The sequence below is a fragment of the Macadamia integrifolia genome, chromosome 3 (genome assembly GCF_013358625.1).
Source record: "Macadamia integrifolia cultivar HAES 741 chromosome 3, SCU_Mint_v3, whole genome shotgun sequence".
NCBI classification, from domain to species: Eukaryota; Viridiplantae; Streptophyta; class Magnoliopsida; order Proteales; family Proteaceae; genus Macadamia; species Macadamia integrifolia.
Genome location: NC_056559.1, coordinates 11,604,491 through 11,621,158, shown reverse-complemented (window position 1 = coordinate 11,621,158; position 16,668 = coordinate 11,604,491). Strand labels below are relative to the sequence as shown.

The 16,668-nt window shown below is 37.1% G+C and overlaps 1 protein-coding gene across 1 annotated transcript; it reads left to right on the top strand.

Moving 5' to 3' along the window:
- Positions 1-1,763: 1,763 nt before the first annotated feature.
- On the top strand, positions 1,764-3,599 carry LOC122072606 (chalcone synthase-like). The gene is made up of 2 exons (XM_042636971.1): positions 1,764-2,003; positions 2,397-3,599. Exons 1-2 carry the CDS (start codon positions 1,817-1,819, stop codon positions 3,401-3,403), a joined length of 1,194 nt encoding a protein of 397 aa, XP_042492905.1. The 5' UTR covers positions 1,764-1,816; the 3' UTR covers positions 3,404-3,599.
- Positions 3,600-16,668: the final 13,069 nt, after the last annotated feature.

The following is a 16,668-nucleotide window of genomic DNA, read 5'->3' as shown; positions in this document are numbered from 1 at the left end:
AATTAATGGTTACTTCATCATTTGATGTTTAGGATAATGAAACAAATATTTATTAATAATATATTAAACATAAAAAATAACAGTTAAATACCTCAGAGAATAATCTTGAATGCCAAGAAACTATCTATCGAAATATGCAATATGAGAGGCCTAAAGAGAGACCTCTAGATAATATGCCTTTTACTCTAATGTTGTTTTTATGTAATGGCATAATTTATGTTGTCCCCCCCCCCCCTTTTTATTTTTTATGGGAAGGAGGGAGGAGAGGGGGGAAGGTAATTCACAAAATACCTATGCTAGATATAAGTATATATACAAAAAAGGAAGCATGTGCTACAATTTGTACATATTATTTTATACTTTTCTTACACAATAACCAGTGGGGCTTACATTAACACTTTCTCTCATACCTCGACTATGTGAGTCCCATAGGAATGGTACCATTTTATAGCCCTTAGGGCCTGTTTGGTATCGTTTCTGTTACAGAAACGTCGTTTCGTGTCAAAAACGAAAATTTCAGTTTCTGTGTCAAAACGCAGTTTTTAAACGAAAAAATGGCGTTTCAAAATTTCAGATTTTTATCGGAATTTTTTTTTTATTTTTTTTGTAAAATGAAACGAAACTGGGAAGACGGACCATAAGTGCACCAAACAGAAGATTCCGTCCAATCTCGTTTTTCAGTTTTTTTTTTCACTTTTTGTTCCAAAAAAATAGAAACGGACCATAAGTGCACCAAACAGAAGATTCCGTTTTTTCGTTCAAATAGAACGAAAAAACTCCAGAAACGTTTTTTTAGAACAATACCAAACGGGCCCTTAGTGTAGCATGCAGATTCCATCTTATAATACCCTTCTAGGAAACACTCACCCATAACTATAATACAAAACTCTTTAACTAGATGCAATCTTCAATCGATTCAATAACATCGTTATTTAATACATAACTCTTGAACTATTGTAGAAATAATCTTCAATTGTTTCAATAACACATTTTGTTTTTGTTTTCCCTGTGAAGTTCTGATAGCATAATTATTCATTGTATATCTAGCACATAAATATAATTAAGGAAATCACAAAATTTTAATTTTTCTTAAACAAAAATGCCACACAATGCAAAAATGTTTATGTAAAATGTATTTATTTTAGCAATAGGGACCTTGTGTGCAATCAACTGAAACATTGCGGGTCCAATTTCCCCAAACTTCAGGCTGTATGAATAATTTATCTTTTTATTTTTCAGAAATAAAACTATTAATTTATAGGACAAGAGAATGCTACTCGATTTACGGCCACTATGTCAATGTACAAACTAATGTGAGGTTGTACAGAGACATCTTTAGCTCTTGGCATAGGGGTAACAATAGTTTTTTCACATATGCCTATGTTTAGACATAAACACACGCAAACATGTAGCTTTTTTATTTTCATACATTAAAGAGGTCGTACCTTAGGAACCTGGGATCAAGTATTGGTACCTAAAACACCTGAAAAAATATTAAATGGGTTGTGGATTGAATCCTTGTGGGCGATAAAATCAATGCGGTTTTTATTGCATCACTGTGTTGTGAAGTTTCAATGAAGTTTCGTCTTTTTATTTTTCAATTACGTGGCATTAGGAATTTTTAAATATAAATGTAAAAGTCATAAAAAAAAAATCCATTTTTTATGGGTTAATGATGACGTTAGTGATCCATCCATCTAACCTTCCTTCTTCAATAAAACCCCACGCATGGGCTTTGGTACTTCATCATCTCCCCTTCTGCGCATTCCATCCTTCACTTATCTGTTCATAAGAGAGAGAGAGAGAAAGAGAAGCAATGGAATCCGTTAATGAAGGAGAAATGTACGAAGTGCAGCGTGGCCAAGGTGGTCCAGCCACAGTTCTGGCCATTGGCACTGCAAATCCATCCCTTTGCACCTTAATGTGTGACTTCCCAGATTTCTTATTCAAAGCCACAAAGAGTGAGCATATGCCTCTGTTGAAGGAGAAGCTGAGGAGAATTTGTAAGTATATAAAACCACTTCCGTAATAACATGGGATTAACCCATACTATTGATCCTATTTATGTGGAATATTATGATTCTTACTAGTATTTTGCTTTGTATAAATCTATATAGTCGATTCCATTTAACTGAGATAATGCTGAATTATTATTGTTGTTGTAACCCATAATAATATTTCCTCTATCAAATTTGAACATAAAATATTCACATACGAAAATGTTCTCAAACATTATTGTGATCAACACAAGAATTCAAATGAATCCATAATAGACCCATAATACTGAGAAAGAGAGTAGAGTCCAAGTGTTGATCACTTGAAGGTATATAAAATGTTCTCCTTTTTTTTTTTTTCTATATATGTCTTGTCTTTTGATGACCTATTAAAACGTACAGGTGACGGATCAAAGATCCAAAAGCGCTACACTCATATGACAGAGGAAATTATCAATGAAAACCCTGACCTTTACAATCCCAAGGTTGCAACAATAGACAAACGCCAAGAGATTTTAGTGGTCGAAGTACCCAAGTTGGCCATGGAAGCAGCATCCAAAGCAATCCAAGAGTGGGGGCAGCCCAAATCAAAGATCACCCACCTTGTATTCACTACTATATGTGGCATCGATGCACCCGGTGCTGACTACCAGCTCGTAAAGCTTCTCGGCCTTTCCCCCACCATCAAACGTGTCATGATGTATCATCTAGGTTGCTTTGGTGGTGCCACTGCCATTCGTGTTGCTAAAGACCTCGCCGAGAATAATAAAGGTGCACGTGTCCTAGTCGTTGCCTCAGAGATAAACTCTTTGAATGGCTTCAAGGCACCTTCTGAGACTGACATGAACTCCCTACTAGGTTTGGCCCTCTTCTCCGATGGTGCGGCAGCTGTGATAGTTGGTGCAAACCCTGACATGTCAATGGGCGAGCACCCATTGTATCAACTTGTCTCAGCGAGTTCCCGGATCCTCCCGGACTCCGAAGAGATGGTTGCAGCCCACTTGCGTCAAACGGGTCTTTCGATCCGTTTAGCCAAGGATTTGGCTCCAACTATCTCTAGGAACATTGAGAAATGCTTGGTGGAAGGGTACTTCAATAAGATTGGTATTAGTGATTGGAATGAGATTTTTTGGGTGGTTCATCCTGGTGGTCCAGCAATTTTGGACATGATCCAAGAAACTGTGGGACTGAAGAAGGAGAAATTGGATGCATCAAGGAATGTGTTGGTGGAGTACGGTAACATGTCAAGCCCAACGTTATTGTTCATTTTGGATGAGATGAGGAAAAAGTCTATAGAGGAAGGGAAAGGCACCACTGGTGAAGGATTTGAGTGGGGTGTGCTATTGGGGTTCGGACCTGGTTTGACTGTGGAGATGATTGTCTTACGTAGTATTCCTATAAACATTTGATCACCATCAGCTTGTTGAATAATTAATAATTTGTTACTAAGCTATGCTTTGTATATGAGGTATGTTTGGAAGGGTAGCTTTATGTACTACTTAAGGTCTTTATATATTTTGTACCTTTTATCAGAAGTTTGTATGTTGTACTTACAAATAAAAAATAAACGACGAAGAAATAATGAATATGCTTTGATTTGTCACATGATTAAAATCTTCCATCTTACATAAAAAAAAAAAAACAAAAAAATAAAAAAAAAAAAAAACTCCATCCCCTTCCCTAAAGGTAGTGTTATTTTTTTTCCCTATTCATTCTTCTTTTGTCCTGCAACCCGCCCCCCACCACCACCCACGCCCACCCCACCCCCCAAAATCTTTTCTTGAAGGATAGATAATGGAATAGTTAGATATCCAGTAGACGAGGCCAATCATTCAAGGCAAAAGAAACTAAAGAATATAGAGTAGGGGACTTTGTTATTATTTTTGTGATTTTCTTCCTGTCACTTTTTTTTTCCTTTTCCCAGTCTTCACTTGGTTCCATGTAACTAACTTTTCCTTTTCCCAGTCTTTACTTGGTTCCATATAAGTAACCCCATTATGTGGGGAGAAGATTTTGTTGTTTTATTTGACCATTGATTAACACACAAGGTTTCACCAAGCACCTATATAAACGTTCCATAACTAATTTGGGGGCTTGTGCTTATTAAACTAAGGCTACGTTTGGTATCGTTCTAAAAAAACGTTTCTAGATTTTTTTTGTTCTATTGTAACGAAAAAACAGAATCTTCTGTTTGGTGCACTTATGGTCTGTTTCTGTTTTTGTAGAACAAAAAGTGAAAAAAATAAACTAAAAAAACGAGATTGGACGGAACTCCAAAATGGAGTTCCGTCTTCCCAGTTTCGTTCCATTTTACAAAAAAATAAAATAAAATAAAATAAAATAATTTCTCGATAAAAATATGAAATTTTGAAACACCATTTTTTCTTTTAAAAACTGCGTTTTGACACATAAACTGAAATTTTCTTTTTTGACACGAAACGGCGTTTTTTGAACATAAACAATACCAAACGGACCCTAAGTTTGTGGCTTTTTGTATGTTGTATATATTTACTTCACCCCTACTTTTTACCTTTTTGTTCCCGATAAACTGATATTATTTGTTAATTAGAAATAAAAAAGAAGTGAAAAAGCTCCCCTAGTCCATAAAGAAGAAACCATATGTTGAGTTGATGGAATGGTGGAGAGAGAGCAACAGTAAAAGGAATGTGAAAAAAATACATCGTCTCCCCTCTTAGTATAAGGTTTCTTCTGCATCACCATGAAGAGTGAATTGATTCATTCACTATGACTTCTTTGTCCACTATTTTTATTCATGTGCTTTAATCTGTAGAAGGTAAATTGTAATTTCACAATCTAACACAATTCTACCAATTTAGGAGAGGAATGGTCATCTAAAATGGAAACAAGAGACACCCGGCCAACACTACCAGTAATTTCTGACAAAATATAACCACACCCTGTAAGATTTCCAATTAGGTGAGCTAGCATAGTCGAAGATTTGTTTCCAAAACGGATTTAGTAATGTTGACTAAAGATGGAGTAAACAGAAAGAATCCAATATTAGTCGGTAAGTGATCTCTATGGAGATATTGGATTCTATTAGCACACCTTAATGGTATGAAATATTTATTATTATGTGTGGACTTGATGTATTGTTTCCTTAATGGGAAAGAAACTCTAATTTTATTATAGGGTTGGTCCCTACCCTCACCCCTTTATATAGTTACCATTGACTCATTGAGTAAGGCAAATGACCTAAAGCAAAAGGAGAAGAGGGTAGACCATACCAATATTGATCGTATTGTACGAGGAGCATACAAGAAGACTTTAAGGAGTTTTTATTCTTCAGTCATGGATTCAGGTATGCCTAAAACGTATTGTTTTTGTAGTGTTTGTCGTGCATGCTTATTGATCTTCATAAATCGTTTCGTATTTATTTTCTATCAATGGTATCAGAGCCTCGTTCATAGAGATCGATAGGTTGTTAATTTTATTATGATCTTAAACATGATTTACAATGGTGACTTTATGTCGATCATGTTTGTTATTCTATTTTTCAAATCTGTTTTAGGATTCTATTGAAAAACCGTGACCACTTAGATTATTTAAAAAAAAAAAAAAAAAAAAAAAAAGGTGAGATGAGGCGAGACCGATGAAAGAAAAGGCTCGTACCCAGTTTTTGTTTTGTTTTGATTTATTATTATTCATATATATAATATATTATATTACATTAGGAGGGTCAAAAGTCACTTTTGGTTTTGTCTTATAGAGAAACCGTACCTTGTGACTTTTGTTTTGTTTTGATTTATTATTATTCATTATATATAATATATTATATTATATTAAAAAGGTCAAAAGTCAACTTTTGATTTTGTCTTTTAGAGAAACCGTACAAGGGACTTTTGTTTAATTTTAATTTATTATTATTCATTATATATAATATAATATAATATATAAAAAGAGTCAAAAGTTACATAGGTTACTAAAAAAAAAAAAACTCCAAAATTGAGTTACTTTTATTGGGTTTGTTAATCTGTTAGAGAAATCGTACAATTTTTTTTATTGTTATTATTATTTTTTTTATGATTATTGATTTTGGCATATATAATTTAACTTTTCATTGTGGAACATTTTTTTTTATCAGATTATTTTGCCTTATGATATTTTGTTCTATCACAATAAGAACACCTATGGATGTCAACACAAAGTTTTATGTGCTTTTGTATTCCATATTATTATACAATTATCTAATTTAAAAATAATATATATATATATATAATTTTTAATATATATAGTAAAATATAATTGGCATACAGTAGCAATCCAGGTCTATAGAGTTTTCGTAATTTTAGAGATTAGACTTTCACTTAGTGTGCTAATTCCTAAAGATACGGAATCACTATAAACCATCCGGATGGATTGCAGTCAAGAAAGCCATATGGCGAACGATGTGCTCTTGCCAACACAAGTGAGTCTTCGTTTGGTCGATTTTTCTTGATGGTGTGAGGGTAACGTTTTGAGCTTCACTATTTTGGAGGTTCTTATCTTGCCACCACAGGTGACGGAATCTACAATATGGTGTTGTTTTTTGGGGTCTTGCCTTACATGTGAAATATTTCACTACATGTTGAGCGATCTTACCACCACAGGTGTGACCCCAATGATGCTGGATCTTTTTCCAGTTTGTGTTTTTTCGTACAGTTGTTAAAATTGGTACTGGAATAAATCTGATTAATAAGCCCTAATTATTCAATTTTCATTATATTATTGGGATGTTGATATGCTTTTGGTTATTGTATATTGTATGTTTTGGTAAAATTTTGGTAATTATTATTGCTAGCTATGACTTCCCAATTATCTTCCATCAAAATCTTGAATGGTTCCAATTTTGAGGAGTGGATAGACTCTCTTACTGTGTCTCTTGCAATCATGAGACCCGATTATGCCCTGAGAACTAATAAGCCCCTCGAGCCCACAATTGAGAGTGATGCCACTGTAAAAGCACTTTATGAAAAGTGGGAGGAGTCCAACAGATTGTGCCTGATTGTTATGAAGCATACTATGGACAAGACTATTAAGAAGAGTGCCTTCGAAAGAAAATGCTAAGGATTTTCTTGCAGCTGTTAATACAAAGTTTACCAAATTTGATAAGGCTGAGCTGCTATAAGAAATGGCTTGAAAAGAAAGGTACATCTTTAGCTCTAGTGTGTCTTGAATTAAATCTTGTAGATGTTTCCCCTGATTCATGGTGGATTGATACTGGAGTAACTATTCACATCACTAATTGTTTGCAGGAATTAAGAAGCAGGAGGAAACCAAGTGAGGGAGAGATGATGATCTACATGGGGAATGGAGAGAAAACAAAAGTTGAATTCATAGTAGTTAGATTACTTTTATCCACTGGTTTTGTTTTGGATTTGAATGATGTGGTTTATGTATCGTCATTTAGATGAAAACTTGTTTCGGTATCTAAACTTGACAGTTGTGGTTACACTTTTAATATTGGTAATGGAAAAATTTCTCTCTATTATGGTTCTCTTATTGTTGGATCTGCCTTGTTATGTGATGATCTTCATAAATTTGATTTGGATATTAGTTATTCCAAATATGCCAACACTTTTTTCTGTTGTAAATTATGTGGTTACAAATCCTAAACGTGCTAGATTTGATGAAAATTCTTCTATGTTGTGGCATAAACGTTTAGGACATATTTATAAACAGATGATAGAACGATTGATTGAGGATGGTACACTTTCTCAATTGAATTTTTCAGATTTTGAAATTTGTATTGATTGCATTAAGTAAAAACACACTAGAGCTAAAAAAAAGGTACAACCAGGAAGGATGAAGCATTGGAGCTAATTCATACTGATATCTGTGGTCCATTCACTCATACTACCATAGGTGGATACAAATATTTTATTACTTTCATAGATGATTTTTTCCGTTTTGGTTTTATTTACCTTATTCAAGAAAAATATGAATCCTTAGATGCTTTCAAAGTTTTTAAAGTAGAGGTAGAGCTTAAAAAGGAAAAGAAGATAAAAAGTGTGAGATCTGATCGAGATGGAGAGTTTTATGGTAGATATGATGAAACTGGGCGTAACCCTGGACCATTTACCAGATTCTTACAAGAATGTGGTATTGACGCTCAGTACACTATGCCTGGTTCACTTGAGCAGAATGGGGTGGCTGAAAGGAGAAATCGTACCCTTATGGATATGGTGAGAAACATCATAAGTAATTCAACTTTACCTGATTTCTTATGGGGTGATGCTTTGAAAACAACAGTATATATTTTGAATAAAGTGTCTAACAAGTCTGTTCCCAGAACTCCCTATGAATTGTGGACTGGTAAGAAGCTAAATTTATCTCATTTTCATATATGGGGATGTGCTGTAGAGGTGAAACCTTACAATCCTCATATGAGGAAGCTTGATCCAAGGACCATTAGTGGTCATTTTATCGGTTATTCTGAAAGATCAAGAGGATATAGATTCTATTGTCCTACACATTCTACCAGAGTAGTGGAATCAAATCGGGCAGTTTTATTTGAGGATGATCTAGATTTTCAGTCTGCTCAACCACGCAACTTTGTTTTTTAGGATGAACGTGTTCTTGTACTTATGCCTGTGACGATGTCGTCTACTATATTACAACCTCACATTGAACAAGAGAATGTCCCCACTCAAGAACTTGTGCAACCTATAGTGGTTGAGCCTGCACCCACTGTTGTTGATGAGATTCAAGACCATATTGCAGCTGATGTTCTCTTGAGGAAATCAGAGATAACTCATAGGCCTGCCATATATGATGACTATATTATTTATTTACAAGAACATGAATTTGATATTACTTTGGATTCAGATCCAATCTGTTTTGATCAGGCTGCCAATTATCCCAATTCATCAATGTGGATGGTTGCCATACAAGATGAATTGAATTGTCTGTTAATGATGTTTGGGATTTGGTTGAATTACCAAAAAGATGTAGACTGATTGGTTGTAAATGTATTTTCAAGACCAAACTGAACTCTAAAGGTGAAATTGAACGTTACAAGGTCAGACTTGTAGCAAAAGGATTCAGTCAAAGAGAGGGTATAGAGCACCTTGTGTGCAAACTCAAGAAATCTATTTATGGTTTGAAACAGGCATCTAGACAGTGGTATCTTAAGTTCGATGAAGTTGTCACTTCTTGTGGTTTCAAATAAAATCTTGTGGACCAGTGCATTTATCTAAGATCAGTGGGAGTAAGTTCATTTTCCTTGTGCTTTATGTTGATAATATTCTTCTTGCCAGCAATAATGTTGATATTTTGCATGAGACAAAATGATTATTATCAAGTCACTTTGATATGAAGGATCTTGGTGAGGCCTCTTATGTTTTGGGCATTGAGATTCATCGTGATAGGTCTTGCGGCGTTCTTGGTTTGTCTAATAAAGGTTACATTGAGAGGGTATTAAAAAGGTTTAATATGTTAGCATGTTCCCCTAGTAAGGCTCCAGTTATGAAAGGGGACAAATTTGGCAAGTCTCAATGTCCACAGATAGAATTTGTCACACCCCGTTCACACAGAACCGGACCGGTGATCGGGTTAACTCCGATTAATCTAAATCTGCCAGGATCATCTGATGCAGTACCCAACTACAGCATACACACAACTAAGATAATGTTCAACAGTTCAGCAGAAGACTTAATTTACCTGTAAATATCCCTAATATACTTGATACCCAAATTATAATACATAGATAAATACATGTGGACCCGCAGCCATGATATTTACACAAAAGAATAACAATTCACGTATCAAGTACACAAAGGAGTCATCCAAAAGAATAAAAAAGTAACCTTGTATGAAGTCACTACTATGGTCCCACAGTACAACCCTCGCACGTGTAATCCGTGCCGTGCTCATATTCCTCGGGGATCCACTAATCCTCTTTGGGGAATTCAACTGTGGGGCCCGACCCTTGATCTTCAGGCTGGTGACCTTCAAAATCATCTAAAAGAGGTGTACACGTGGGATGAGCTCACTAGCTCAGTAAGTGAAAAGAAGGACTACACAACAGTCCACACAACAATCACATCCATATGCACTATATGCTATGTAGTTCATTTTTAATCACATCCACCTAAACAATATTACTAAGTCTTTGGTTTAGTACTACTACAACTACAGTGTGCGTATACTCTGGGTACGAGCCTCGAACTTCATCCTGCTATATGCCCATAGGGTAAGGCCAAACGTCTCTCCCCACTTACTTATAATGTACAAAGACTCACGCTCGGTACGGGTGAGATCCGGTGCGAGATGCGTAAGTTTTGGTGAACCTATCATAAGTGAATGGGGTTAGTATTTCACCACTTTGGGGTCAAAACTGACAAGATTCGATGATAAAATCATGTTTAGGATCCTAAAAGAAGGTCGCATGTCCGTTTTGGGTCCGTTCAGACGTAAAAATCACGTTAGGAGCCCCTTGGGTGGGTCGGACAGCCCACCGGTCTTGACAGGTGGCCGGGTCAGCCCACCGATCCTGACCGACGGGCAGGTCGACCCGTCGGTAGGGGCCCACCGGTGGAGGTCGAGGGTCGGCCAGGACCAGCGGGCAGGTTGGCCAGCCGGTCTGCCCGTCGATCTGGGCCCACCGGTCTTGACCAATGGGCCGGTTAGCCCGCCAATCGGCCCACCAGTAGGGGCCCATCGATTGGCCCCGAGGGCCTACCCTCTCAGGCAGGTGCTCTCAGGCGGGCTGTTTGGCCCACCGGTCTCAACCCACCTTAGAGTGCGAAAAACTGCCATTTCCCCCGAAATTTTCCCCAACCTTTGGGGAATCAAATCGGGCCGTTCTAATCCCATTTTCCACACATTCAAGGTCTCATAAGATTATTCTAACCTAAATCTATGTTAGATTTAAGGAATGGAAAACCATCTTACCTTTTTTGCTCAAGAACTCTTTCAAAAACCCCAAAATCACTTCAAATCACCAATGCTTCTCCAACCTTGTCCACACTTCTTCAAATCCTTTAAAATCAACACATAGACCATCTATTAAACTTTAGATTCATCATCTCAAGGGGGATTTACAAGACCTCAAGGAACTCTACCCAAAGCAAGGGTTTTACTTGGGTATGGTGAAAGTTTAAGGAACATAACCTTTGCTCACCTCTAAACATAGATCTCGTGTTGGAGGTCACTCTTCCGGCGTCGGAATGGAAAGATCAAACCTTGGCGCCGCTTAAATCCATTTCTTCTTCCTCTTCCTTCCCCTTTCTTCTTCATTCTCTTTTCTCTCTTCTTTTCTCTCTCCTCCTAAATCTTCTCACCCACTTTTCAGTGTAATAAATGAAATATAGAAAAACACAAATAATGCTATTTATACTTTCTTAAAACCATTAGTAGCACATGGGTGGGTCACTCAGGTGGGCGGATGCGCCCACCTATGACCGCCCACCTAAGGACCGAAAATTGGTCAACAAGTGAGATTTTGGTAGAATTTGACTCTCGGCATGAATCTCACTCTCGGCACAAGGTATATTATACGTATGCACTTTAGGATACGGCTACATACCAGCTTTATCCGTACATGGCCTTATGATATGTGTATGTACATGGCTTGGGTACACCCGTCTCCTCTGGCACTGACTCGGACTTGTCTGGCCAACCGGTGTTCAAAGTCACCATTGCCATCATAGTCCATAAGGAACCCGCCTTAACCCTCTCTGGTTCGGGTCTTGCATGGTTAAACTGGGTCAACCGTGTAATTAGACAGGGTTTAAAAAGTAGGGAATCACAGGATTGGAGCGCAATCAGATGAAGAACATACCTTATACATCTGCTGTTGGTAGTTTGATGTATGCTCAAGTTTGTACACGGCCTGACATTGCCTATGTTATTAGTGTACTTGGGAGATATTTGAGCAACCCCGGTGAAGCGCGTTGGATAGTTACTAAGAAATTCATGAGATATTTGCAGTGCACTAAGGATTTTATGCTTACTTATAGAATAACCGACTCACTTGATGTAGTCGGTTACACTAACGCAGATTTTGCTAGATGTCTAGATGACCTCAAGTCTACTTTTGGATATGTTTTTGTGATGGCAGGTGGGGCTATATATTGGAAGAGTGTCAAGCAAACACTCACTGCATCTTTTACTATGCAAGCTGAGTATGTGGAGTGTTATGAAGCCACTGTTCAAGCTTTATGGTTAAGGAATTTTATCTCAGGGCTACAGATTGTTGACTCTATATCTAAACCATTGAGAATGTTATGTGACAACTCCGATGTGGTTTGTTTCTCTCATAACAGTAAAAGTACTTCAGGCTCTAAACACATTGACATTAAGTATTTTTTGGTCAGAGAGAAAATTCAAGGGTCACAGATTACAATGGAACAGATAGCTACAGAAAATATGATTGCAGATCCTCTTACTAAGGGCTTGACTCCAAAAGTCTTTCAAGAACATGTCACTAATATGGGACTTGTTAGTTCTTTTGATGCATTTTATTAGTGGGAGTTTTGCTCAATATGTTCGTATTTGACTTTCAGTTTTATTTTATATATATGATGCATTATTATTGTTCTCAATAATATATATACACTTTTTATGGCCATTTGTTTATGTGTATACACTTATTTATTTACCTCTTATTGAAAATTGAGGTTATATTTGGTGTATTTACCTCATTTGGTATATGAGGTTCCAGTCAATACACACACATCCAGTCGCTAGCAAAACCTCGTTTGATTGAGGTCTAGTGCTAGTGTTGTGGGACATCCGGACCCAGTCCCAATGAGCTTCTTTGATTGAAGCTTGAGCGTTTGGGAGACGCTTGTAGTTAATGAGACCTTTGGTATCTGTCTCATAGGGCTCATTTTGTTTTCAAGCCAAGACCAATTTGGAAATAGACATGATGATCACTATTGTATGTTATTTCCATACCACACTTTCATACTGTTCAGCCCAAGTCGGTGATGTTATGAGCACTTTGACATGTTTGGTCTCATATCGCTTTAGATGTAATGATCAATACGGTTGGGTGTTTGTAATTCTCATTCGGACCAAGGCATTTGGTTTAAGATGCACTCCATTCGACACTGTTTTGTTTGTGGCCACATTCAGTTTATCTAAATCGGAGAGTCGTTTTAAATAAATTTTAAAATCTAAAACTTGTGACATATGCTGCCCAAGTGAGAGATTGTAAGATTTCCAATTAGGTGGGCTAGCATAGTCAAAGATTTGTTTCCAAAATCGGTTTAATGGTGTTGACTAAAGATGGAGTAAGCAGAAAGAATCCAATATTATTTGGTAAGTGATCTCTATGGAGATATTGGATTCTATTAGCACACCTTAATGGTATGAAATATTTATTACTATGTGTAGACCTAAGGTATTGTTTCCTTAATGGGGAGGAAACCCTAATTTTATTACAGGATTGGTCCCTACCCTCACCCTTATATATAGTTACCACTGACCCATTAAGTGAGGCGAATGACCTAAAGCAAAAGGGAAAGAGGGAAGACCAGACCAACATTGATCGTGTTGTACGAGGAGCATACAAAAAGACTTTGAGGAGTTCTTATTCTTCAGCCATGGATTCAGGTATGCCTAAAACGTGTTGTTTTTGTAGTGTTTGTCGTGCATGCTTATCGATCTTCATAAATCGTTCCATATTTATTTTCTATCACACCCTTCTCCTGAAACTCAAAACCCTTTTTCGTGAACTCACTATGATTTCTTTATCCACGATTTTCATTAATGTGTAACACATGATATGGGACTAGGGAAAGATAAACACTATTACTAAACACACTAATAGATTAGGGTTGAAAACTAATCGGATTAGGTTGGCCGGGTTGGGTTTAGGTTAACCCAAGCCCAACCTTGATCAGGGTTGGGTCGGACTGGGTTAGCTTCACCCTCATAACCAGGTTAGATAGAGTTTGGGCTCAGGATAGGTTCGGTCGTCAAGGCCAAACTTACACCCCTACTTGAACTAGTATAGAAAGATACACTCCCCCTGCATCATTAATCATTCAATGAGCTGATGATGAAACCTTTATAAAGGAAAACTAAGCAAGACAATCATCTCCACAATCATGCCAGTAGAGGCAGTCAACTGGCTGATCAGAAGCACTGGTTGACAATGTTCCCATATGCTTTGCTTTTTCACCATTTGAAGTAGCCAGTCGATCGATCGGCTAGTCAGGTAATCAACTAATAACATTTTAGGCTCAGGCATGGTAGCCATAATCGATGGCCTAGGGGTCAATCCCTCCGGTTCAGGTAACTTAAAGTCTAGTGATTCATCATTGTAAATTTTGCATCATTTACCCACTGACATTTTAATGACCTCTCTCTATCCATGCATGCTTGCTTCATTGGCGCTTAATGTCCTCTCTGTCCATGTTTTGCTTCATTGGTAGTGAACGGTGTGAACCTCGAAGGCTTTGACCCCTATTTTCAACCACAAGAAAGAAAGGGTCAAAAATAAGATTCATTGTTCTCTTTTATTAATCCATCTTGAGAACGAGATTTAAAGAGTTATAAGGTAGCCAGACACAGGCCCCTACTAAAAAACAAAATGGCCAACAAAGGTTCGAGAATTAGAAACCATGAGTCCATAAATAGAAACCCAATGCCTCAGAATGTTCCAGTCTTGGATGAACAAGAAAAACCCATCTAAGGAAGCCTTAGAGGGAGAAAGTAACTTTCCAAAGATAGGTCTAAGTTACCATTAACAGCCGCTGTAAATTGAATTAAGTAATAAAAGAAAAGAAAAGAAGAAAGGTAGAAGGATATGTGTGCATCTCACCAACCGTAGAGAAGGTATCCCACCTATCTCCACAAGGGCATCTCACTCAAGTCGTCTGCCTGTCTCTCACAGCAGCTGCATTTCACAGGTTACAAAATAATGCTTTTTGTTGTTCAAAACTAAAATCTTGGGAGCTAGCTGTAACAACCCCTCTTGTATGAATATCCTCAAAATCCTAGCCCTCGGATGCATGTTGATACCCAGCAGCTAGAGAGGATCTGGATCCCGGCACAACCTCATTTAAGAGGATTTTTTTTTATTTCTATTTTTATTTTTTTATTTTTTTATTTTTGAGAAAAGAGTGAGTGCTTTATGACAGTGATCACAATCCCCACGGCAAAGGTTCCATAAGGCAAGCAACGGTTCGACAACACCAAAGAGCTATACTGTGACATGCCACCTCAAACCCACAATTAGACGACCCAAACAGTGATGAGGTAAAGGCTTCCTTCCACTAGGCTACCAAACCTGTTGTCATCATCGTCTCAGTCGGCCTTTATTAATATTACCTCTAAAAATATGACTTTTCTTTAAACTGAGATATATATATATATATATATATTTGAAGCATTATAATGCTCCACTATTTGCCACACAATAGTACATGGAGACGAGTAAGTCAATGTGATAGAAGACTAAACAAATATCACATTGATATAATTTTAAAACAAAATGGGTGACACCTATAAACCGATTTATAAATTTACTTATAATAGAGTTCTCTCTCTCTCTCTCTCTCTCTCTCTCTCTCTCATTCATGCAACAAAGGAAAGGCTTTAACCACATCACTATCTAATGAAAAACAAAACTTCTGCCTCTACCTACCCACTTCTCTCTCTCTTTTCCTCTCCACAGCCCTGGGCCTCACCCATCTCTAAGGGTCCGTTTGGTATCGTTCCAAAAAAACGTTTCTACCATTTTTTCATTATATTGGAACGAAAAAACTCAAAAATCTGTTTGGCAACCATATGATGCGTTTCAATTTTTTTGAACCAAAAGCTGAAAAAAAAAAAACGATTTGAAAGAGGAAAGACGGAACGACAAATTGTCGCTCTGTCCGACAGTTTCATTCCAAACTTGTTAAAAAAGGAACTTTCGTTCCCGGTAATATACCCTCGCCTCCTTTCACCTCTCCCTTTCACCTTTGAGAATGCAAAGCTGGAGAAATAAGAAGACCGATTACTGGAGAAGCAACTCGACCTCGAATCCTTGACACAATAGGTACGATCACTTTCTTCTTCTTCTTTGTTCTTCACTTTCATTCTTCTTCTTCTTTCCTCTTCTCTATTTCTCACAAACCCTAACATTTTTTGGGTTTTTTTACAAACTAGAAGGTTCTTGCATCATTCTTCTCAAAGGAGAACTCCACTGCTCATCTCTGCTCGACTCTACTCGTTGATCACGTCTTCTCATATCTCATGTGTGAAGACCAGATCTTTGTAAGTTTTCAACCTAGATCTCTGCTCGTTTTCGCTCAAATAGGTACACATACTCTTGGAGCCATTTATGGGTTTTTGTTGATTGGGTTTTCTACTAGCAGATTGAACCTTAAAAGTGTTGATTTTCATGTGTAACAAAGGCTTTCTGTGGTCAATGCCTCTGAATTTTTCTTTTCTCTTATGTGGCTTGTCTATTACATGATCATTGTCTGAAATTTTCTTTTCTCTTATGTGGCTTGTCTATGATCGTTAAATCCTTATATGATTGGGTTATGGGTATTTGCTGATTATTACTATTCTCTATATAAATGATTGGTTTTTGGAATTTCATCGTCTCTTTGATTCTGCACTTTTCTTCTTTGCTTTACCCTTTTTTAGGGTAGCAAGATTGCCTTACAATGTTCCATTTGATTGCATATGACTTGAGCTCATTCTTTTTACTAATATATTGTTGTGATTC